At 41.7% G+C, this 17,847-nt stretch overlaps 1 protein-coding gene across 3 annotated transcripts in view; it reads left to right on the top strand.

The window, feature by feature from the left end:
- The window catches only part of LOC306772563 (protein jagged-2-like), a 68,331-nt gene that overhangs the window by 23,849 nt on the left and 26,635 nt on the right, over positions 1 to 17,847 (top strand). For all 3 annotated transcript variants that reach the window (XM_079262093.1, XM_079262092.1, XM_079262091.1), the window contains exons 4-5: positions 11,989 to 12,243; positions 14,076 to 14,130. In XM_079262093.1, the coding sequence (XP_079118219.1) occupies positions 11,989 to 12,243; positions 14,076 to 14,130 (310 nt within the window). The remainder of the gene's footprint in view (positions 1 to 11,988; positions 12,244 to 14,075; positions 14,131 to 17,847) is intronic.

The raw sequence follows: 17,847 nt of genomic DNA, 5'->3' as shown, positions 1-17,847 counted from the left end.
ATAGAGCAGAAGAAAGACAACGTTGGAAGGATCTTTACTGGCAGGAGAGGGCTCAGAGTAAAGACAGGATGCAAAACCGATGCTGGATCTGCCTTTTAGGAACCAAAGTTCAGTGGTGCTTGAAAGTGGTCTTTAACAACAACTCTCCATGACTTCTGATTATCTTTCGAAGCTTTTTAACTGGACATTGGCTCCCAGTTTAATTACAGTAAATCAGTTCGCCGGATAATTATTTCTTGTTTGCCACAAGATAATTTAAATTAGACTCAATTTAGTATCCAGTGATCAAAACGAGACTTAATGCATAAAGAATCTCCTTATTAAAAAGATTAACGGGCTGTGAAGTGTGTTTCTCATCCTGTGCTGCGTAGTGACAGCTCCAGAAATGTACATGATGAATGTCGCTGTATCTGCAGCACGGGTGAGAAACAGAGTTTCAAGGTCAGAAATGTCGCTTTAACATTCAGCCAGCTTTCTTCTCCAGCAAGAGTCGGACATGCAGGAAAGTGCAGGTCCTTCTTAAACGGTAAATTAGCCTGCTAAAGGAATAAAAACAACATGTAGCAAACCTAACATGTCCTGCAGAAAGCAAAATATGTGCCGGCAGTGTGTGTGCTCATGTGCAACACACACAAGCTGATATCTGTTTTAACTTTCAGAACTTATGATGTAAAAATATGAATCATGCGAGCGGGTATCGTGACAGGAATGATCCTCAAGACAAAATGATGTTATTTACGGGATAAGACTAAACTTGATTAGGTGTTTGCTCGCAGTCAAGCCGAGCTGATTGAGTGTCTGGATCATTTAGTGAGTTCTGCTGTGATTTGGTGTGTTGGCCGTGTGATGAATGGTGACCTGTCCAGTGTGAACCAGCCTCTCCCAGTGATTGCTGGGAAAGCTTCCAGCTTCCCCGACACACACATTTGGACCAAGTGGTTAGAAAATGAAAAAAATGAATGAATCTTGTGTACTTCTACGTAGTATTTTTACATTTATCAAAGCGACTAGAATGTTTCCTGTCAGATGTTTGCATGTGGACAGAGCAGACGTTTGGAGTTTGCATGGAGTAAAGTCTGTTTGAATGATTCAGTAGCAGACTTGGAGGACATGTGCGAAGTTGAAGGCCGACAGGGAGAATCACCCCACATCTCCTGATAGGAATTGCTTCCCTGAGATGAAATGAATCAGAACTATGTAACACTTCAGAGCTCCTCGCTGTGTCTGAACACGTCCTCTTCCTAATTTCTTACAAAATGAGCATCCATGCTAAAAGTAAAATATGAGCTTTGATTCATAACTACTCTGCTGCCTTCTTCTCTTTCTTCATCCTCTTCAGGGTCACTCAAGCTGTTAAGCCATTAATTACAGACCGCAGCCCCCGTTTTCTACTCCCCCCTCTTACCTCTGAAGTTTGTCTCCTAATTAGCTTCCCAGCAGCTGTCCGGCTACCGCACGCCACTTCTCTGGACATAGTGACAGGCTGGCGTCCAGACTGCCGTGCCCTAGCCTGCAGAGCAGATCTGGTGGGGAGGGGGCTGTTTTAATCTTTGTTTGCTCAACTACCTGTACGTCTGATGTTGTGAAAGATGAATGGCTCCTTAATTTACCCTCAAAGTGGTGCAAAGCTCAGAGGAAAGGCATCAACATGCGTCTGTCTGGGAGATGAGCTGCCTGCCTCATTTTAACCCATAAAGACCCAACACATGACAAAATGTTTCAATATCAGGTCTTTATTTCTCCCTTTCACAAAATAGAAATAAAAAAGAGCCTACGTTTTTTATTTATTTTTATTTTTCTTTTTTTTTTTTTTTTACCATTTATAACCATGTCATATGCCAAAATTTTTATTTCTGTCCATCAAGTGGCAGAAGACAAAAATCAGATTGTTTTCCACAGGATTTGGTGCAAATATTGTACCATAAAGTGATGCCAAATGTCTCAGAAAGTGTATGCATCATATATGTCATGCTGGGTCCTTATGGGTTAAGTCAGGCTGAGCAAAACAAAAGGGCAAAAATAAATGGATTCAGTTTTTGTTGCATGAAACTACTCTTACTCTTACTTCTCCATTTTCCACCTCCGTACGGGAGTTCCTGAATTTTCCGGAATAACGCATGTCAGCGATCAGGCATGAGCCTGTAGCATCCAGCAGTTAAGTTATGCAAGAGGAGAAAACATTCATGAAACAACAGTGTTATAATTATATAGAGAGAAAGTTCTCATCAGCCCAGATGTGACGGAATAAAAAGTCAGACTGGGAGTCATAAACTCATCCAGGCCACCTACTGCTAACATGCTTTCACATGAGTGCACACACACACACACACACACACACACACACACACACACGCACGCAAACTAATCACAAAGGCTCATTATTCTATACAGACCAACATTCACACCCATATAAAAGCAATCAGCCCACTTCTGTCATATGTCTGTCTTTAATCAAGAGACGTAGTAAAACAATTATAGCAGGACTTTATTCATATTATGATAATATGGCTAAATAACATTGTAGTTTCATTTTGCCAGCAAATAATTTAAATGCCGGTTTAATAAAACATCAATATTCATTGAAATAGTAAAGAAGTGGTTTAGAGCAGCTTCTCCTGATGTGATGGGAGCATCAGCTTAACTAAGACAAATAAGATAAATAACATTACATCTGTGGAGGTGTGACTGACTCAGCAGGACCCACCAAATATTTCATGCAGTAAAATAAATCATGTCATTACCATGTGAACAGAAACACTCAAAAACACACTTCATATGTAGGTAACCTCAGAACTCAACATTGAACCGAGTGGAAACCTGAACAAACAGATAAACACACTGAGTCTAGACGTTCTCTCATCATCATTTAACCTGAAAATAAAACGTTGCTCTTACGCACAGTTTACAGCAGTTTCTGAGCTGGATGAGGACACATGTGGACAGTATGTGTGAACATGCTAGTACAGCTGATCAGCCTCGCTATTAAAATATCCACCTGTGTGTTTAACACAGCACGTAAAATGAATTAATGGCCTGTTTTATAGAAATACTCTACAAAACAAGTTGGAAGAAGCTGTTGCTTTCATGTTGGGCTGATGGGAGAGATCAGTACTCAACATTTACAGTAGAATGAACAGCAGCAGCTGCGTAAGCCCCTCCCCCGTCCAGAAGAACACACACACAGTTCGGTCCTCATGATCACCTCGGCTGCATGGCCAGACTGAAAGTTGCCCCACACCGATCCCGCCCTGGTTAGCTGGCAGATCTTAATGTATGATGATGAAAAGGTAAAAGGACTGGAACAGGTTGTACATTCGAGAAGAGCTGGAGCTGTTAGTTAGGTGATGCCAAACGGACCAATCAGCTGCATCGATTTAACGCACATTAATTTATTTTTTATTATTGGGACATGCAGGGCGGTCCCTCATTTAAGTTTTATTTTTTCCAATTATCTACAATTATCTACAATTCTATGATGATGTGTGTATATATATATATATATATATATATATATATATATATACAGTATATATATATATATATATATATATATATATATATATATATATATATATATATATATATATATATATATATATATATATATATACTGTATATATACTGTATATATACTGCTAAAGAAAATACAGGGAATACTTAAACAGCACAATGTAACTCCAAGTCAACCAGACTTCTGTGAAATGAAACTGTCCACTTAGGAAGCAACACTGATTGACAATCAATTCCACATGCTGTTGTGCAAATGGAATAAACAGGTGGAAATTATAGGCAATTGGCAAGACACACCCAATAAAGGAGTGGTTCTGCAGGTGGTGACCACAGACCACTTCTCAGTTCCGATGCTTTCTGGCTGATGTTTTGGTCTGAATGCTGGCGGTGCTTTCAGTCTAGTGGTAGCATGAGACGGAGTCTACAACCCACACAAGTAGCTCAGGTAGTGCAGCTCATCCAGGATGGCACATCAATGCCAGCTGTGGCAAGAAGGTTTGCTGTGTCTGTCAGTGTAGTGTCCAGAGCATGGAGGCGCTACCAGGAGACAGGCCAGTACATCAGGAGACGTGGAGGAGGCTGTGGGAGGGCAACAACCCAGCAGCAGGACCGCTACCTCCTTCTTTGTGCAAGGAGGAACAGGAGGAGCACTGCCAGAGCCCTGCAGAATGAGCTCCAGCAGGCCACAGATGTGCATGTGTCTGCTCCGACAGTCAGAAACAGACTCCATGAGGGTGGTATGAGGGCCCGACGTCCACAGGTGGGGTTGTGCTTACAGCCAAACACCGTGCAGGACGTTTGGCATTTGCCAGAGAACACCAAGATTGGTAAATTCGCCACTGGCGCCCTGTGCTCTTCACAGATGGAAGCAGGTTCACACTGAGCACATGGGACAGACGTGACAGAGTCTGGAGACGCCGTGGAGAACATCCTGCTGCCTGCAACATCCTCCAGCATGACCAGTTTGGCAGTGGGTCAGTAATGGTGTGGGGGGGCATTTCTTTGGAGGGCCACACAGCCCTCCATGTGCTCGCCAGAGGTAGCCTGACTGCCATTAGGTACCGAGATGAGATCCTCAGACGCCTTGTGGGACCATATGCTGGTGCGGTTGGCCCTGGATTCCTCCTAATGCAAGACAATACTAGACCTCATGTGGCTGGAGTGTGTCAGCAGTTCCTGCAACATGAAGGCATTGATGTTATGGACTGGCCCGCCCGTTCCCCAGACCTGAATCCAGCTGAGAACATCTGGGACATCATGTCTCGCTCCATCCACCAACGCCAAGTTGCACCACAGACTGTCCAGAAGTTGGCGGATGCTTTAGTCCAGGTCTGGGAGGAGATCCCTCAGGAGAACATCCACCGCCTCATCAGGAGCATGCCCAGGAGTTGTAGGGAGGTCATACAGGAACACTGAGGCCACACACACTACTGAGTCTCATTTTGACTTGTTTAAAGGACATTACAACAAAGTTGGATCAGCCTGTAGTGTGTTTTTCCACTTTCATTTAGAGTAGAACTCCAAATCTAGACCTCCATGGGTTGATACATTTGATTTTCATTGATAATTTTTGTGTGATTTTGTTGTCAGCACATTCAACTGTGGAAAGAACAAAGTATTAACTAAAAACTATTACATTCATTCAGCTCTACAACGTATTACTTTAGTGTTCCCTTTATTTTATGAGCAGTCTATATCGATATCTATCTCTCTCTATACACACATATATATATATCTATATGTATGTGTGTATATATATATATATATATATATATATATATATATGTATGTATGTTTGTATATATATATATATATATATATATGTATATATATATATATATATATTTTGGCTGCGTGTTGGCTGTTTGTTTGGCTGCGTGTTGCCTGTTTGTTTGGCTGCTTGTTGGCTGTTTGTTTGGCTGCGTGTTGCCTGTTTGTTTGGCTGTTTGTTTGGCTGCTTGTTGGCTGTTTGTTTGGCTGTTTCTTTTGCTGTTTGTTTGGCTGCTTTTTTGGCTGTTTGTTTGGCTGCTCGTTGGTTGTTTGTTTGGCTGCTTGTTGGCTGTCTGTTTTGCTGCGTGTTGGCTGCTTGTTTGGCTGTTTGTTTGGCTGCTTGTTGGCTTTTTGTTTGGCTGTTTGTTTGGCTGCTTGTTGGCTTTTTGTTTGGCTGTTTGTTTGGCTGCTTGTTGGCTGTTTGTTTGGCTGTTTGTTGGCTGGTTGTTGGTTGCATGTTTGGCTGCTTGTTGGCTGTTTGTTTGGCTGCTTATTTGGCTGCATGTTTGGCTGCTTGTTGGCTGTTTGTTTGAATTTTTGTTTGGCTGCTTGTTTGGCTGTTTGTTGGCTGCTTGTTGGTTGTTTGTTTGGCTGCTTGTTGGCTGTCTGTTTTGCTGCTTTTTGGCTGTTTGTTTGGCTGTTTGTTTGGCTGCTTGTTGGCTTTTTGTTTGGCTGTTTGTTTGGCTGCTTGTTGGCTTTTTGTTTGGCTGTTTGTTTGGCTGCTTGTTGGCTGTTTGTTTGGCTGTTTGTTGGCTGGTTGTTGGTTGCATGTTTGGCTGCTTGTTGGCTGTTTGTTTGAATTTTTGTTTGGCTGCTTGTTTGGCTGCCTGTTGGCTCCTTATTGGCTGCTGGTTGTTTGTTTGTTTGGCTGCTTCTTGGCTGCTGGTTGGTTGTTTGTTGGCTGCTTGTTGGCCGCTTGTTTGGCTGCTGGTTGGTTGTTTGTTGGCTGTTTGTTTGGCTGCTTATTTGGCTGCATGTTTGGCTGCTTGTTGGCTGTTTGTTTGAATTTTTGTTTGGCTGCTTGTTTGGCTGCCTGTTGGCTCCTTATTGGCTGCTGGTTGTTTGTTTGTTTGGCTGCTTCTTGGCTGCTTGTTGGCTGTTTGTTGGCTGCTGGTTGGTTGTTTGTTGGCTGCTTGTTGGCCGCTTGTTTGGCTGCTGGTTGGTTGTTTGTTGGCTGTTTGTTTGGCTGCTTATTTGGCTGCATGTTTGGCTGCTTGTTGGCTGTTTGTTTGAATTTTTGTTTGGCTGCTTGTTTGGCTGCCTGTTGGCTCCTTATTGGCTGCTGGTTGTTTGTTTGTTTGGCTGCTTCTTGGCTGCTTGTTGGCTGTTTGTTGGCTGCTGGTTGGTTGTTTGTTGGCTGCTTGTTGGCCGCTTGTTTGGCTGCTTGTTTGGCTGCTTGTTGGCTGCTTGTTGGCTGTTTGTTTGGCTGTTTGTTTGGCTGCTTCTTGGCTGCTTGTTGGCTGTTTGTTGGCTGCTGGTTGGTTGTTTGTTGGCTGCTTGTTGGCTGTTTGTTTGGCTGTTTGTTTGGCTGCTTCTTGGCTGCTTGTTGGCTGTTTGTTGGCTGCTGGTTGGTTGTTTGTTGGCTGCTTGTTGGCCGCTTGTTTGGCTGCTTGTTGGCTGCTTGTTGGCTGCTTGTTGGCTGTTTGTTTGGCTGCTTGTTGGCTGCTTGTTGGCTGCTTGTTGGCTGTTTGTTTGGCTGTTCGTTTGGCTGCTTGTTGGCTGAGAAGTAGAGGAGAGTTGTAAAGATTCTGGGTGGACTCCATCTCAGGCTTGTAGCAGGAGATAAACGAGAGCTTCAGCAGATCCCGGTAGTTGCAGGAAAATCCGGTGATGTACAATGTTATTTCTAACTGTTCCAAAAGCAACAGCGGCTTGTCTATGTGTAATTAAAACTATTAAAAACACGCCAGCATTCCTCTGTGGTGCACCACGGGAACTTGTGCCAAAGAAGCGTTTGCATCACAGATCAGTGGTCGGATACGTTGTCCAGCATCCATGCATGCAGTGATGGAGAGTAGCAGGGATGTTCTTCAGCTGCGAACATAGCAACAGAGTTAACTGTGATGCTAAATTCACCATATAAAGCAGTTATTAAAAGCTGCTTTTCTGTTGCTCTCAGCTTTGCTCCAATGTTTGAATTCCTGCTTTTTACTGCAGGTCATTTCAGCCCTCCTTTAGATGTGTAGGATAGATGTGAAGTGAAAAAACAGCATGGCTGTCCAGAGATGAACCACCTGGACGAAGATGTTCCACAAAACAAAGGATCACCTCGACAACCAGCTGGTTAACGCTGAATCACGGCAGCACTAGACTGACGGCACTGTTTCTCATTCCAGGTGTTGACTCTGAATTATTTTACCCACCAGTACCACCTGGATCATCACAAATGTCACAATGCAAAAGGTTATGCAAGATGCTATTAGTGTCAAGCAGTTTCAAAGGGGTCTGATGAGTGAATCATGCACCTCCTCATGCCTCGTAACTTTGTATAAACAGCCTGCAGGGTAGAAAAGCACTTTGTTTTAACAGTTCATACCGTAGCTCACCGATACTTTCAGGGTTATAATCTCTCCTGGGTTATCACAAGTACCTTGGATTGTGTTTTAAAGGGTATCATGAAAACCATTTAGAGAAGCCACTCAGTCACAGTTTCATGCTTTTTATTCTGTTTATTACAGAGTCCGTTTAGTTATATCACAAGAAAATGTATTCGACCAGGGATTACTTTTTGCTGGTAAAGCGCCCAATACGTGCACTGCATAGTGTTTCAGCTTCAACCAGTACTAACCGTGCACATGTGACCAGTACTAATTATAAGTCAAACTGTAATAATTGCAGGATATCATTACAGTTTGTCCCCAGATTTATTATCAGAGATATCATGTCATTTCATTTGTTTGTTTGCTCATTCTTTCTTTGTCCATACCACTTAGTGCTATTCAGGGTTGCGGGGACGCCGGACCCGTCCCAGGCAGGGTAAACTGTTGACAGGTCGCCAGTCCATCGCAGGTTCAACACATTTGATAATGTTGATCATTTTTCTGCCTGATGTGTTAAGTAGGTTAAAAAGAAATACATTATCAGGTGAAGTTCTGTCAAACGTGAGAATGGTAGACATGGAGTAGAGTAGAAAAGGAAAACATCTAAATTACCTGATAGTCCAGTTAGGGCGGAAAGAAATTAGATGAAAATGGTGTTACGTACGCTGCAAGAAGCAAGAATCTTTTCTTGTTCTGGTGTGTGTTTGTGGACATCTTGCATCTTGTTGTTGACACATAAGCCAAGCCGGACTTTCGTCTTTCTTCTCGTGGGGTTTTGGGTATCGTGTGATTGGTTGGACATTTGAGGTGGGCGCGGTCAACGTGGAAAAGCATGAAGTGGAAAGTTGTCGCTTCTGCGTTTTTTCTGTTGCAAAGTTTAACATATAGTTTAATTAGCAGCTGATTGAGGTGGTGAGAAAGCATGAAAATGCATCCAACACGTGTTGTTCAAAGACACGAACTCTGTCGCGTCAACCCCTCGACTCTTCTACAGTCTCTTGTTAGAGACAAAATGACCAGCTCAGCTCATTGCACGTAAAACCACAAGCATCTTCTGCCTCTTGTGGTGTATGAATTTATTGATGAAAACTAACTTTTTTCTTGTTATTGCAATCTTGAGAACACAAAAAAAGCTCTTTACAGGGTTTAAAGTGATAGTTTTCCTCAGAGAGTTCATTATCTCCTTTCCTATTTATTAGCATTCCCTGGTAAAAGCTTGGTAGTTTGGAGCCACAAATTCATATATTAACTATAGATGTTACCAGATGGGCACCATAATTTTCATATACAACGCCCAACCCTTATATACAGCTGTGCCTCACTGAAATGCTCCATTTTATACCCATTCATGTTCCTGACCTGTCGCCAGCTAACCGTAGTTTCTCCTCAAGTTTTTTTTTTTTTTCAAAATGCTCTCTCTCTTTTTCTTTCTTTTTGAATATAACAATCTGAAATTAATGCAACCCATCCTATTAATGCAAAATATCTGCTATGAGGTGAAGGAAAGAGTCTTAACTTCAGGTCAGAAAGGTCAAAAGTCAGTGCTGTTACAAACATCAAGCTGTAAAGAGGTCAGGGGTCAAAGAGCCAGATTTGCATGGCTGCTTGTTGCCTGAACACTGGAAGGTATTGGTTAAACTGGTTGCTTTTAGCTTTCAAAATTCAGTCTTTCAGAAACCACATTCTATATCTGTGCTCTTGACACGATCAGCTGCTCAGATCCGAAGCCCCTTGTTGTTTATATAAGCTAGTTTTAAGTGGCCCCCTCTCTCCTGCTCTCCCTAGTAACAACGGCCTCTCTTAGCAAGTCTCCTTCACTCTAGAGGAGGCTCATGATTGGTCTATATTTTTATATCTAATTGCTGGAGATGAACAGCAGTGTGAGTGCCTGGGTGTTTCAGGTGGTGAGTGTGGGACTGAAATCTGTGGCAGTGAGACTCAGTAAATCAGGACAGTGTGAAAAAGATTTTCAGGGACTTTAAAGTTTAGTTTTTATCTGCAGGCGGAAAGTTATGCCGATCAGATAAAAATGCAGAAAGAAATGCGTGCTAGATTTCACATAAATCACTTTAAAAGTTTGTAGTTTCCTGATAAATCACCTTAAAACTGATTAAGGTTTTATTTAGCGCTTTTCAGACATTTATCTTCTACAATTAAACTGATGGTTTTGCTTCTGCAGACTGACAGCACTGAGACAAAAGGAGTTTTGTTGTCTTTTAAGTGATATTTAAATCCATGTTTTAATTTTAGTATTAGTCATTTTAAAAAGTTTAATACATTTTAACATGTCTGTGTAATGATTTATACAAAATTCATAAATGCAGTCTCAGTCCATGGTACCTGCAAGCCGTGTGGTGAATGATGAGCGGTGAGGATGTTGTTAGTGAGCCTTTTCTTGGCGTTTCGGCGCTGAGACGCTTTCATGGAGCGCTGCTCGGCACTATAACCTTGTGTTTCCACAATTACTGACTTGGAATTTTCCAGATAATCGAAAGGATTGAGTATTTACAAGCTGAACTGTACAGACCTTTTAAAATCCTCTGGTTAATAAAAGCTGCTTTGTTACAGGAGTTATGCAATAAACTGGCAGTTTTAGGGTAACAAGGTTTTCACAAGACGGTTCAAATATGTGAGATGGATCCTGAGAGAAAATAATCATGGGGGGAAATCAGATGCAACTACAGTGAGACCCACTTGTTGAAATCCAGCATGTAGATGTAGCAGATTGAACCTGTTAGCATGGTGGTACTAAGCCAGAGATACATCAGCTAAGATGAGTCCTAACTCCTTTCCTCGGCTCTGAAAGCAGCAGCAGCAACTGAGTCACGGTGCTTCTGTTCTTTGAGGACACGCTAAAGGGCCTTTCCTATGTTTCCCTTCCTTCACTGTTCCTCGTCTCTTATTATTTCCGCCTTGGCTCCGATGGAGTCAGGGCTGGATATCCTGAAAAGGAGGGGGCTGTGGGATGAGGGACACACAAAAACATTTCAACAAGCAGGAAAACTGAAAAGGCATTTCAGTTATCAAGGCCCCACAGACCTCACTCCTTCTCCCTCTGGGCTTGTTTGCTTAATTTTCCTATTCTTTTCTATTTTTTTCACCAGTTTTTCCTTCTTCTACATTCTTGTGGAACAGTTATATTTGAACGGATGTTACACCTCCCCTTTGAGCTGCGCTAACAACGCAGCTCAACATTCTTCATGACTTCATGGATTGTCCAGGCTCACTCAATGGGGGTCAAATCTCACAACTGTAATGAGTCCTACTGTCTGTAATGGCATTTAGAAATTGTAAGTTTTACCTGATCATTGCCCTTTGCTTTGTATGGAAGGTTTCTTTGTCTGCTAGCAGGATTACCTAGAAATCAGTCAAAGAAGGATAATTGTGATTAAGTTTTGATCATAATGAGGATCTGAATCTACAATTTTTGTTCATGAAAATGTTCAGTCTCTTCACTGGCCACTTCCAAAGAATCATAGACATAAACCTGTGTAACCCTAATTACAACTCCATAACATTTTTTTTTACTTTCTTGGTTAATGTTAAAGAAATCTTCAGTCAGCTGTAATCAGTTTGTTCTACACTGACTCTTGTACTTTGATACCACTAATCTAATATTTTAATACAGAGGCCTGAAAACATCATGGAAATCAAATTAATTATACTAGGCTTGTTGTTTTTCTTACAAACAAAAGTTTGCTCATGTTCAGAGGTGTATAAAGTAGAAGTAGAAAGTAGAAGTCCCGTCCGGCAGCTCTTTCCAACCAGTCACTAAACCAGGTGAATTATTTATCTCAGCTCCACTGCAGCTAGATGAGTCTGTTGGTGAAAACACCTGTTCTAAATGCACCAGTAGATCCAAAAACATGGCAGGAATTCTACTTTATTTTTACTTTTACTTCTACTTTACACACCTCTGCTCATGATAGCAATAACCCCACTCACAGAGTTTTAGAGTAATATTGGAGTTCCTCATGGTTTTGTATTAGTGCAACTACTCTTCTCATTCTTCATGATACAGATTATGTTGATAGGAGGAACATCATAGCTGTATTGCTATGCAGATGACAACCAGCTTTATCTATCTAACCCCATAAAACGTGATCAGATGAAGTGCATCATTTAAGTATGTCATTGTTAAACAGTTTCTCCTGTATCTTTTGTCCAGATGATGAGCTGCTGATTGAACGCAGCATCTACAAAGGGATGATCAACCCTGGAGAAGAGAAGCAAACAGTGGAGTATCAAAGTGTGACTGCCAGCTTTGAGTACACGATCCGCGTACGCTGTGATGAACACTACTACGGCAGCAAATGCAACAAAGTGTGCCGTCCCAGAGACGACTACTTTGGTCATTATGTGTGTGACCAGTCTGGAAACAGAGAATGTATGGAAGGATGGACAGGACCAGACTGCATCACAGGTGAGTCAAAACACCAGTAGTGTATACACTAAAGGTCATATTTTCTACAATTTGAATATCATAATTTTCATGTGCAGTCTAGGATTTTGTGCTGACCATGATTCGTAGGTAAGTTACTGCAATTGATTGCGTAAATGAAGGCGGGTAAAAAATGTGTTAAAATGCTTTTTTTTTTTTGCAAATTTTGTGGTTTGTAGAGAAAGCGTGACTGACAGCAAAGAAATCTGACTGCTTCAAAAAGGAACGCTATATGGAAACAAATCTATGAGAATGTTTATTTTGTTGGTAAAATGATGTGAACAGTAGTGAACATAAATAATAAAAAGTCTGCAAATAAGACATGTTAGGGTGTAAGGTGTTTGCACTATTAACTTAAAAAAAAGGAAATATGACAGAATATGACACAATCTGATTTCTGATGGTCTCATTTACTTTTACCAAGGATTTTCATAATTTGACCCTCCAGAGAAAACCATGCACCGAGCCGAGATATTTTGCCACAACGTTGGTACTAACGCCTTAGGCATCATGATGTTCTGCACAATCTGTTTTCTGTACACATCCTCCAGTCAGTATCTGCTGGGAGCAAAAGCTGCATATGGATGCATTCATTCACTTTTATTACTCAAAGAAAGCAAGCTGCTGAAAAAAAAACTAGTTTGGTCCCAGTTAATGACTGCAGAGTTTGTGGAAGCCTGTTAACCGTGTCCGACCAGCGAGACAGGACAGCACATCAGAAAAACAGGAGGTGATCCCAGCTGTGACAGCTACCATGCGCTGGAATGAACCAGATCTAAAACACTGCAGATTTGTTGAAGTTTTGTCACTGCAGGTATTATTTGACTCCTCCTTGTGTCTTTAAATCCATCATAAGTTCCTCCAACATCTCCAAAATGCTGGATAAGGCACATGTTTTGATGATTGTTTCATCGCTGATGCCAAATGAATCCCCTCGAAGGGGAAAATTGTGTTTTCTGTGTCTCCTTGCTTCGGTTCCCTGTGACAATACCCACAGCCATGTACACAATTACGCACAAAAACCATTTGCATGTCCTCTTCAAACGTTAAATATAGACAGTTTATTTCAGCAACATTGCTCTTGGGTTTGATATTTACATTTTCTCCTCCCAACACACACAAAATAGTGTGTGAACAACCTTCAGTCATTGCATCAGACGTACTAACTGGATACAGACAGTATCCAGTTAGTACGTAGTAGTACAGTAGTAGTACAGACTGGATACAGACGTGCTGTTTTACACCTTTAAAAGACGCGTCTCTCAGTCTGTACTTTGTTTGCGTGTGCAGTTCATTTGCACACGTTTTTGTAAATACAAAAAAAAAAAAATGAGGAGATCTCCAAAAATTTGGAGAAATACACAATTTACTATGAAATATGATTGATAAAAGCTACTCCTATTTAAATCTTTTTTATTTTTGTACACCAGTAACATGATATGAAGCACAACTGATCAGACCAGTAAAACTTTCTTTGTGGAAAAAACACATGAAAAACTCTCTGTGACCTAAATTTTAACTTCTTTTTTGTCCGTTTCGGAAGAAACATGGAAGTTCAACTTAAGTGTCTCGTCGCCAGAATTTCAAGAATGTTTGGAAACTCCTGTCACTGTGGAACGCCCCCCCGACTCTCTGACAGTTACTTCGCCAGCCATTGTTACCACATCAAAGCCTCTGTGCCTTTTCATAAGCATAAAAAACAGGAAATTGGGCTGTAATGAATGGAAACTGAGGGGCTTGCGATGCTTTTTGGCAATGGTTTTGACATAAATATGCCACTTGTTCTCTTTTCTCCCCCCCCACCACCACAAAAGCTATCTGCAAACAAGGATGCAGCCACGGGACGTGTGACAAGCCGGGGGAATGCAAGTAAGTTAATGATACTTTTATCTACGTTTGTTCCTATCTGTACGCAGCCCCGTCCCCGCAGACCCTCGCCGCTGACTTCAAATATGATCACTGGGATGGATACCTGATAACAAAGTGATGGGGGAGCACGTTGGTTGTCGATAACATAACACCCACCCCACATTCACACACACACACACACAAACACACACACTCACACAGACCCATTCCTGTGAAGAGCCCCCCCCCCCATGCATCCCTCAGCTCCACTCCACAGGAGCCATTGTTCTTCTTCCTGTTCTAAAGCTGGCCCAAACACACACATAACACACAGAGACGGCCTGTTTTTTTCTGCTCCATGTTTCCTCCTGTGGCAGAGAGGTACTTCACCACCCCCACCATCCCCTTCCCATGTCTGCAGCCCACATCACCTCTTCCTATCCTGGACCTTGTTATGGCTGGCATTCTCCTGTTAGGAAGTGTACATTCCACCCAACGTGCTGCAGACAATCACATGTAGGGAAAGGGGCAGCGAGTCCATGTGTGTGTGAGGAGCGATACCTCTGAATGTTCACAAATAGATTGTATGAAAGTTGACACATTTAGCATCAATAAATGATGTTGTGTTTGACGAGGGACTCGGGTTTATATTACTTATTTGAAATATAAAAAAAAGTAAAAAACATTTGAACAAGCGAGACAGTTTCAGACCTTTGGACACAAAGTCTGACTCTCGGTGATACAGGAAACTCATTCATTGGACCAGAGCCAGGAACAAGGTGCTGACTGACAGCCTGTATGGTTTTAGAATAAAAAGCATCTTCTATAGTATCGCCAACACCGTGCTGATGCAGAAGTAACTGCTTGTTCAGATCAGACGTTATACTTACCTTGAACCAAAGTAGGGTCGTCTCAATACTGAGTTTCTGTTTCGATACGATACCATTTTTTTTCCCAATGCTTTTCTGTACTTTTCTTTACTTTTTGTAAAATGGTGAAACAAACTCTGATGTCAAATCCTTTATTTTAATACAGACTTTGGGAATATCACAAATAATAAAAAAAAAAAAATTGGCATGGAAACTGAGAGAGAACCAGTAAAACAAAGCAATGACTTTCAAATTAAGAGCGCCATGTTAAATAAAACAGTGAAGCAGCTGAAACTCCTCGGCTGGCTGCTTTGTTTTTATATAAATGTTTTTATTTCCTTTATATAATAATTTTCGTGAATAATTTATCATTTTTATAAAAAGATTAAATGGGCAGTGGGGTGAAGTCTTTGTATAAAATCATGCTTGTGTGACTTTAATAAAACAGTCAGTTAATTTCTGAAGGCCATTTAATTATTAAAATATTCCAACAACGTATTTTATCTTTTTTAAAATGCATTTATTGACCATGTTTTATGTCTGTGTGTGCAGGTTACTGTAGGTTTACTACTAGGCAGGTGGAGGCTATGTGCCGCGCAGTGAACAGGTGAACTACAGGATCACCTGTTGGTCCTGAAGTCACAGAACAAGTCCGTGTGTTTGTCCTTTAAATGTTAGGAGAAGTTTCAGGTGTTGCTTCCATTTGCATCGCGGCGCCTTGGTATGAAGAGACTCAACTTTATTCTTCCGTTTGAACCTAAAATATTTCCAAACCACATTCAGACGCATATCTCGTCGGCATGCAGGCTTTTCTGCAGCCGACGTCTCCACCGTAACTTCCGGGTGGACGCACTTGAACTTGAACGTAACTTGAACGCACCTGAAAGGAAGCCGCACATTAAACAAGCGTGTAGCAGGCACGTCGATGGCGTGCTTAGGATTCGCCGAATCCTTCACTGAATACTAAACAGCCTACTTGTGTCGGGTAGCAAAAGTAGCTGCTTTAAGCCTGTTTTTCTGACCCGGTCTGTCTGTCTGTCTGCAGCGCGACTTGTCGCTTTTCCTCCTCCAGTGGGAGTCACCTCACATCGCACTTCCGCCTCAGCGACTACGTCACAACCGCTGGCCTCGCCGCGCTTAAAGACACTGACTCCAATTTAACAATTCCTTTGTGCTGAAAAGAAAAGTCTTTTGTTTTTAAATGCTGGTATGGAACAATTTTCTAAGCTAATTTACTGGTACCGGTATTCCATGCAACCCGAGCCCAAAGTGTCAGGAGACGTGCTTGTTTATGATTTCTAATGTTTAATAATGCCAGTAGGTAGTTTTATGACACATTGTTGGAAAAACCTGATTGATCACCTTCAGATAGTGGTACTTGTAAGGAAGATTCTTCTGTAGAATGAGATATGCAGTTAGATATGTGGGTAGTTTCCCTAAAATGAGCCAGAATTCCCTGCAGTGTTCTCCAGTCGGTGTTCAGTCTTGTTCCCAGTTTCTTCGTCTGCTGGATGATTAAACTTTCCCACAGTAACAAAGAAAAAAAAAACATATTTTTTATTTTTACACTTTACATATTTTATAACATCAGTATCATTTGGAAGATCCACACACAGCTACAACAACATGCCACCTCGTCCTCATACTGGTCACCAGTCTGGTCCCATTTAACTGTGGAATGGCATTCCATTCCCACATCAGGAGCTGCAGAAGGTCAACCAGCATGGTTGTGTTGGTCTCTCTGGGATAAACAGTAAAACCGAGCTGATCCAACATGTGTTCAGTTGGGCTAAGGTCTGCGCTCATCTCCCCACTCCCACACTCTGGAGTGTCTCTCCGACGATCCTGGAGCCGCCGGAGAGAGCGCTCTCGTTCCGGAGGGGGGTGTTAGGTCTCAGATTTTAAAGATGTGGGATCAAACTGGCTGCAGTATGTCATTATGATATGTTTGTCTGTCATGTTTACAGCCTGGTTTGAACAGAAACATTTAGGTTTATTAGGTCAGCGTTACTTTCCTGACAACTGTGGGGGAGTGAACATTTTCACCTCCTCCTTCTAGTAGTTCACCGGTAATCACAAAATTGTGGCATTTCCTTTTGATCGGCAGGTGTCCGATTTCCAACTTGAAGGAGGCAGAGTGTAGACTAGCTGGAGTTTTTAGCTGGTTAACAGTGTGATTTAGCTTTGCCTTGCCTACTTTTGTTAGCTGGTTAGCTCCCTTTAGCTTTTTAAGAAGCTTTAGGACAGCTACAGTTTGATAGACGTCAATCATTCCACGCTTACAGCCCCCCTCTCAGCTCTATCTTTCTGTCAATATGGTGACGGTGGGAACCGCCCAATGAGCTTTAATTCAGCTTTTCAGAAACCTACGGGTGAGGAAAACAAAGCCTCCGTCTGACATTTATACAGTCTACGGTGGCAAGTCACTCTAAAGAGAAGCGATGAAAGAATTTGTGCTTCTGCACAAAACAACTTGATTTTAACTCTTTCTATTCCAGTTTAAATTTGTAAATGGCCGATTATTTAGTGAACATTGTATCATTCATTCACCAAAGAGAGCAAGTCAATGCTTTCCCAAAATGCCTTGCTTCTGCTTTTCTTCCAAGTAATGCAGATTTTTAGACATCAGTTATGATACAAGCATGATAATCTACCAATCCAGTATTGATACGACTGTGTTGGCAGACAATGAGCATAAGCAGATAACAGCATTATTTGTGGCATTTTCTTAACTCTGTATGGGTCAAAATGATGTCCAGTTTACAGATATTAGCTGAAATACTGTGTCGATACTACCAGATACTACCAGTCACATGTCAGGTTTTACATGGATGAAGCGTTAAGGTATTTGGTGTAGGAACTGTGTGCA

This window comes from Telmatherina bonti, assembly GCF_933228915.1.
Source record: "Telmatherina bonti genome assembly, chromosome: 22".
Lineage (NCBI taxonomy): Eukaryota > Metazoa > Chordata > Actinopteri > Atheriniformes > Telmatherinidae > Telmatherina > Telmatherina bonti.
The sequence above is the reverse complement of the archived record's forward strand: the minus strand, read 5'-3'. Positions and strand labels throughout refer to the sequence as shown.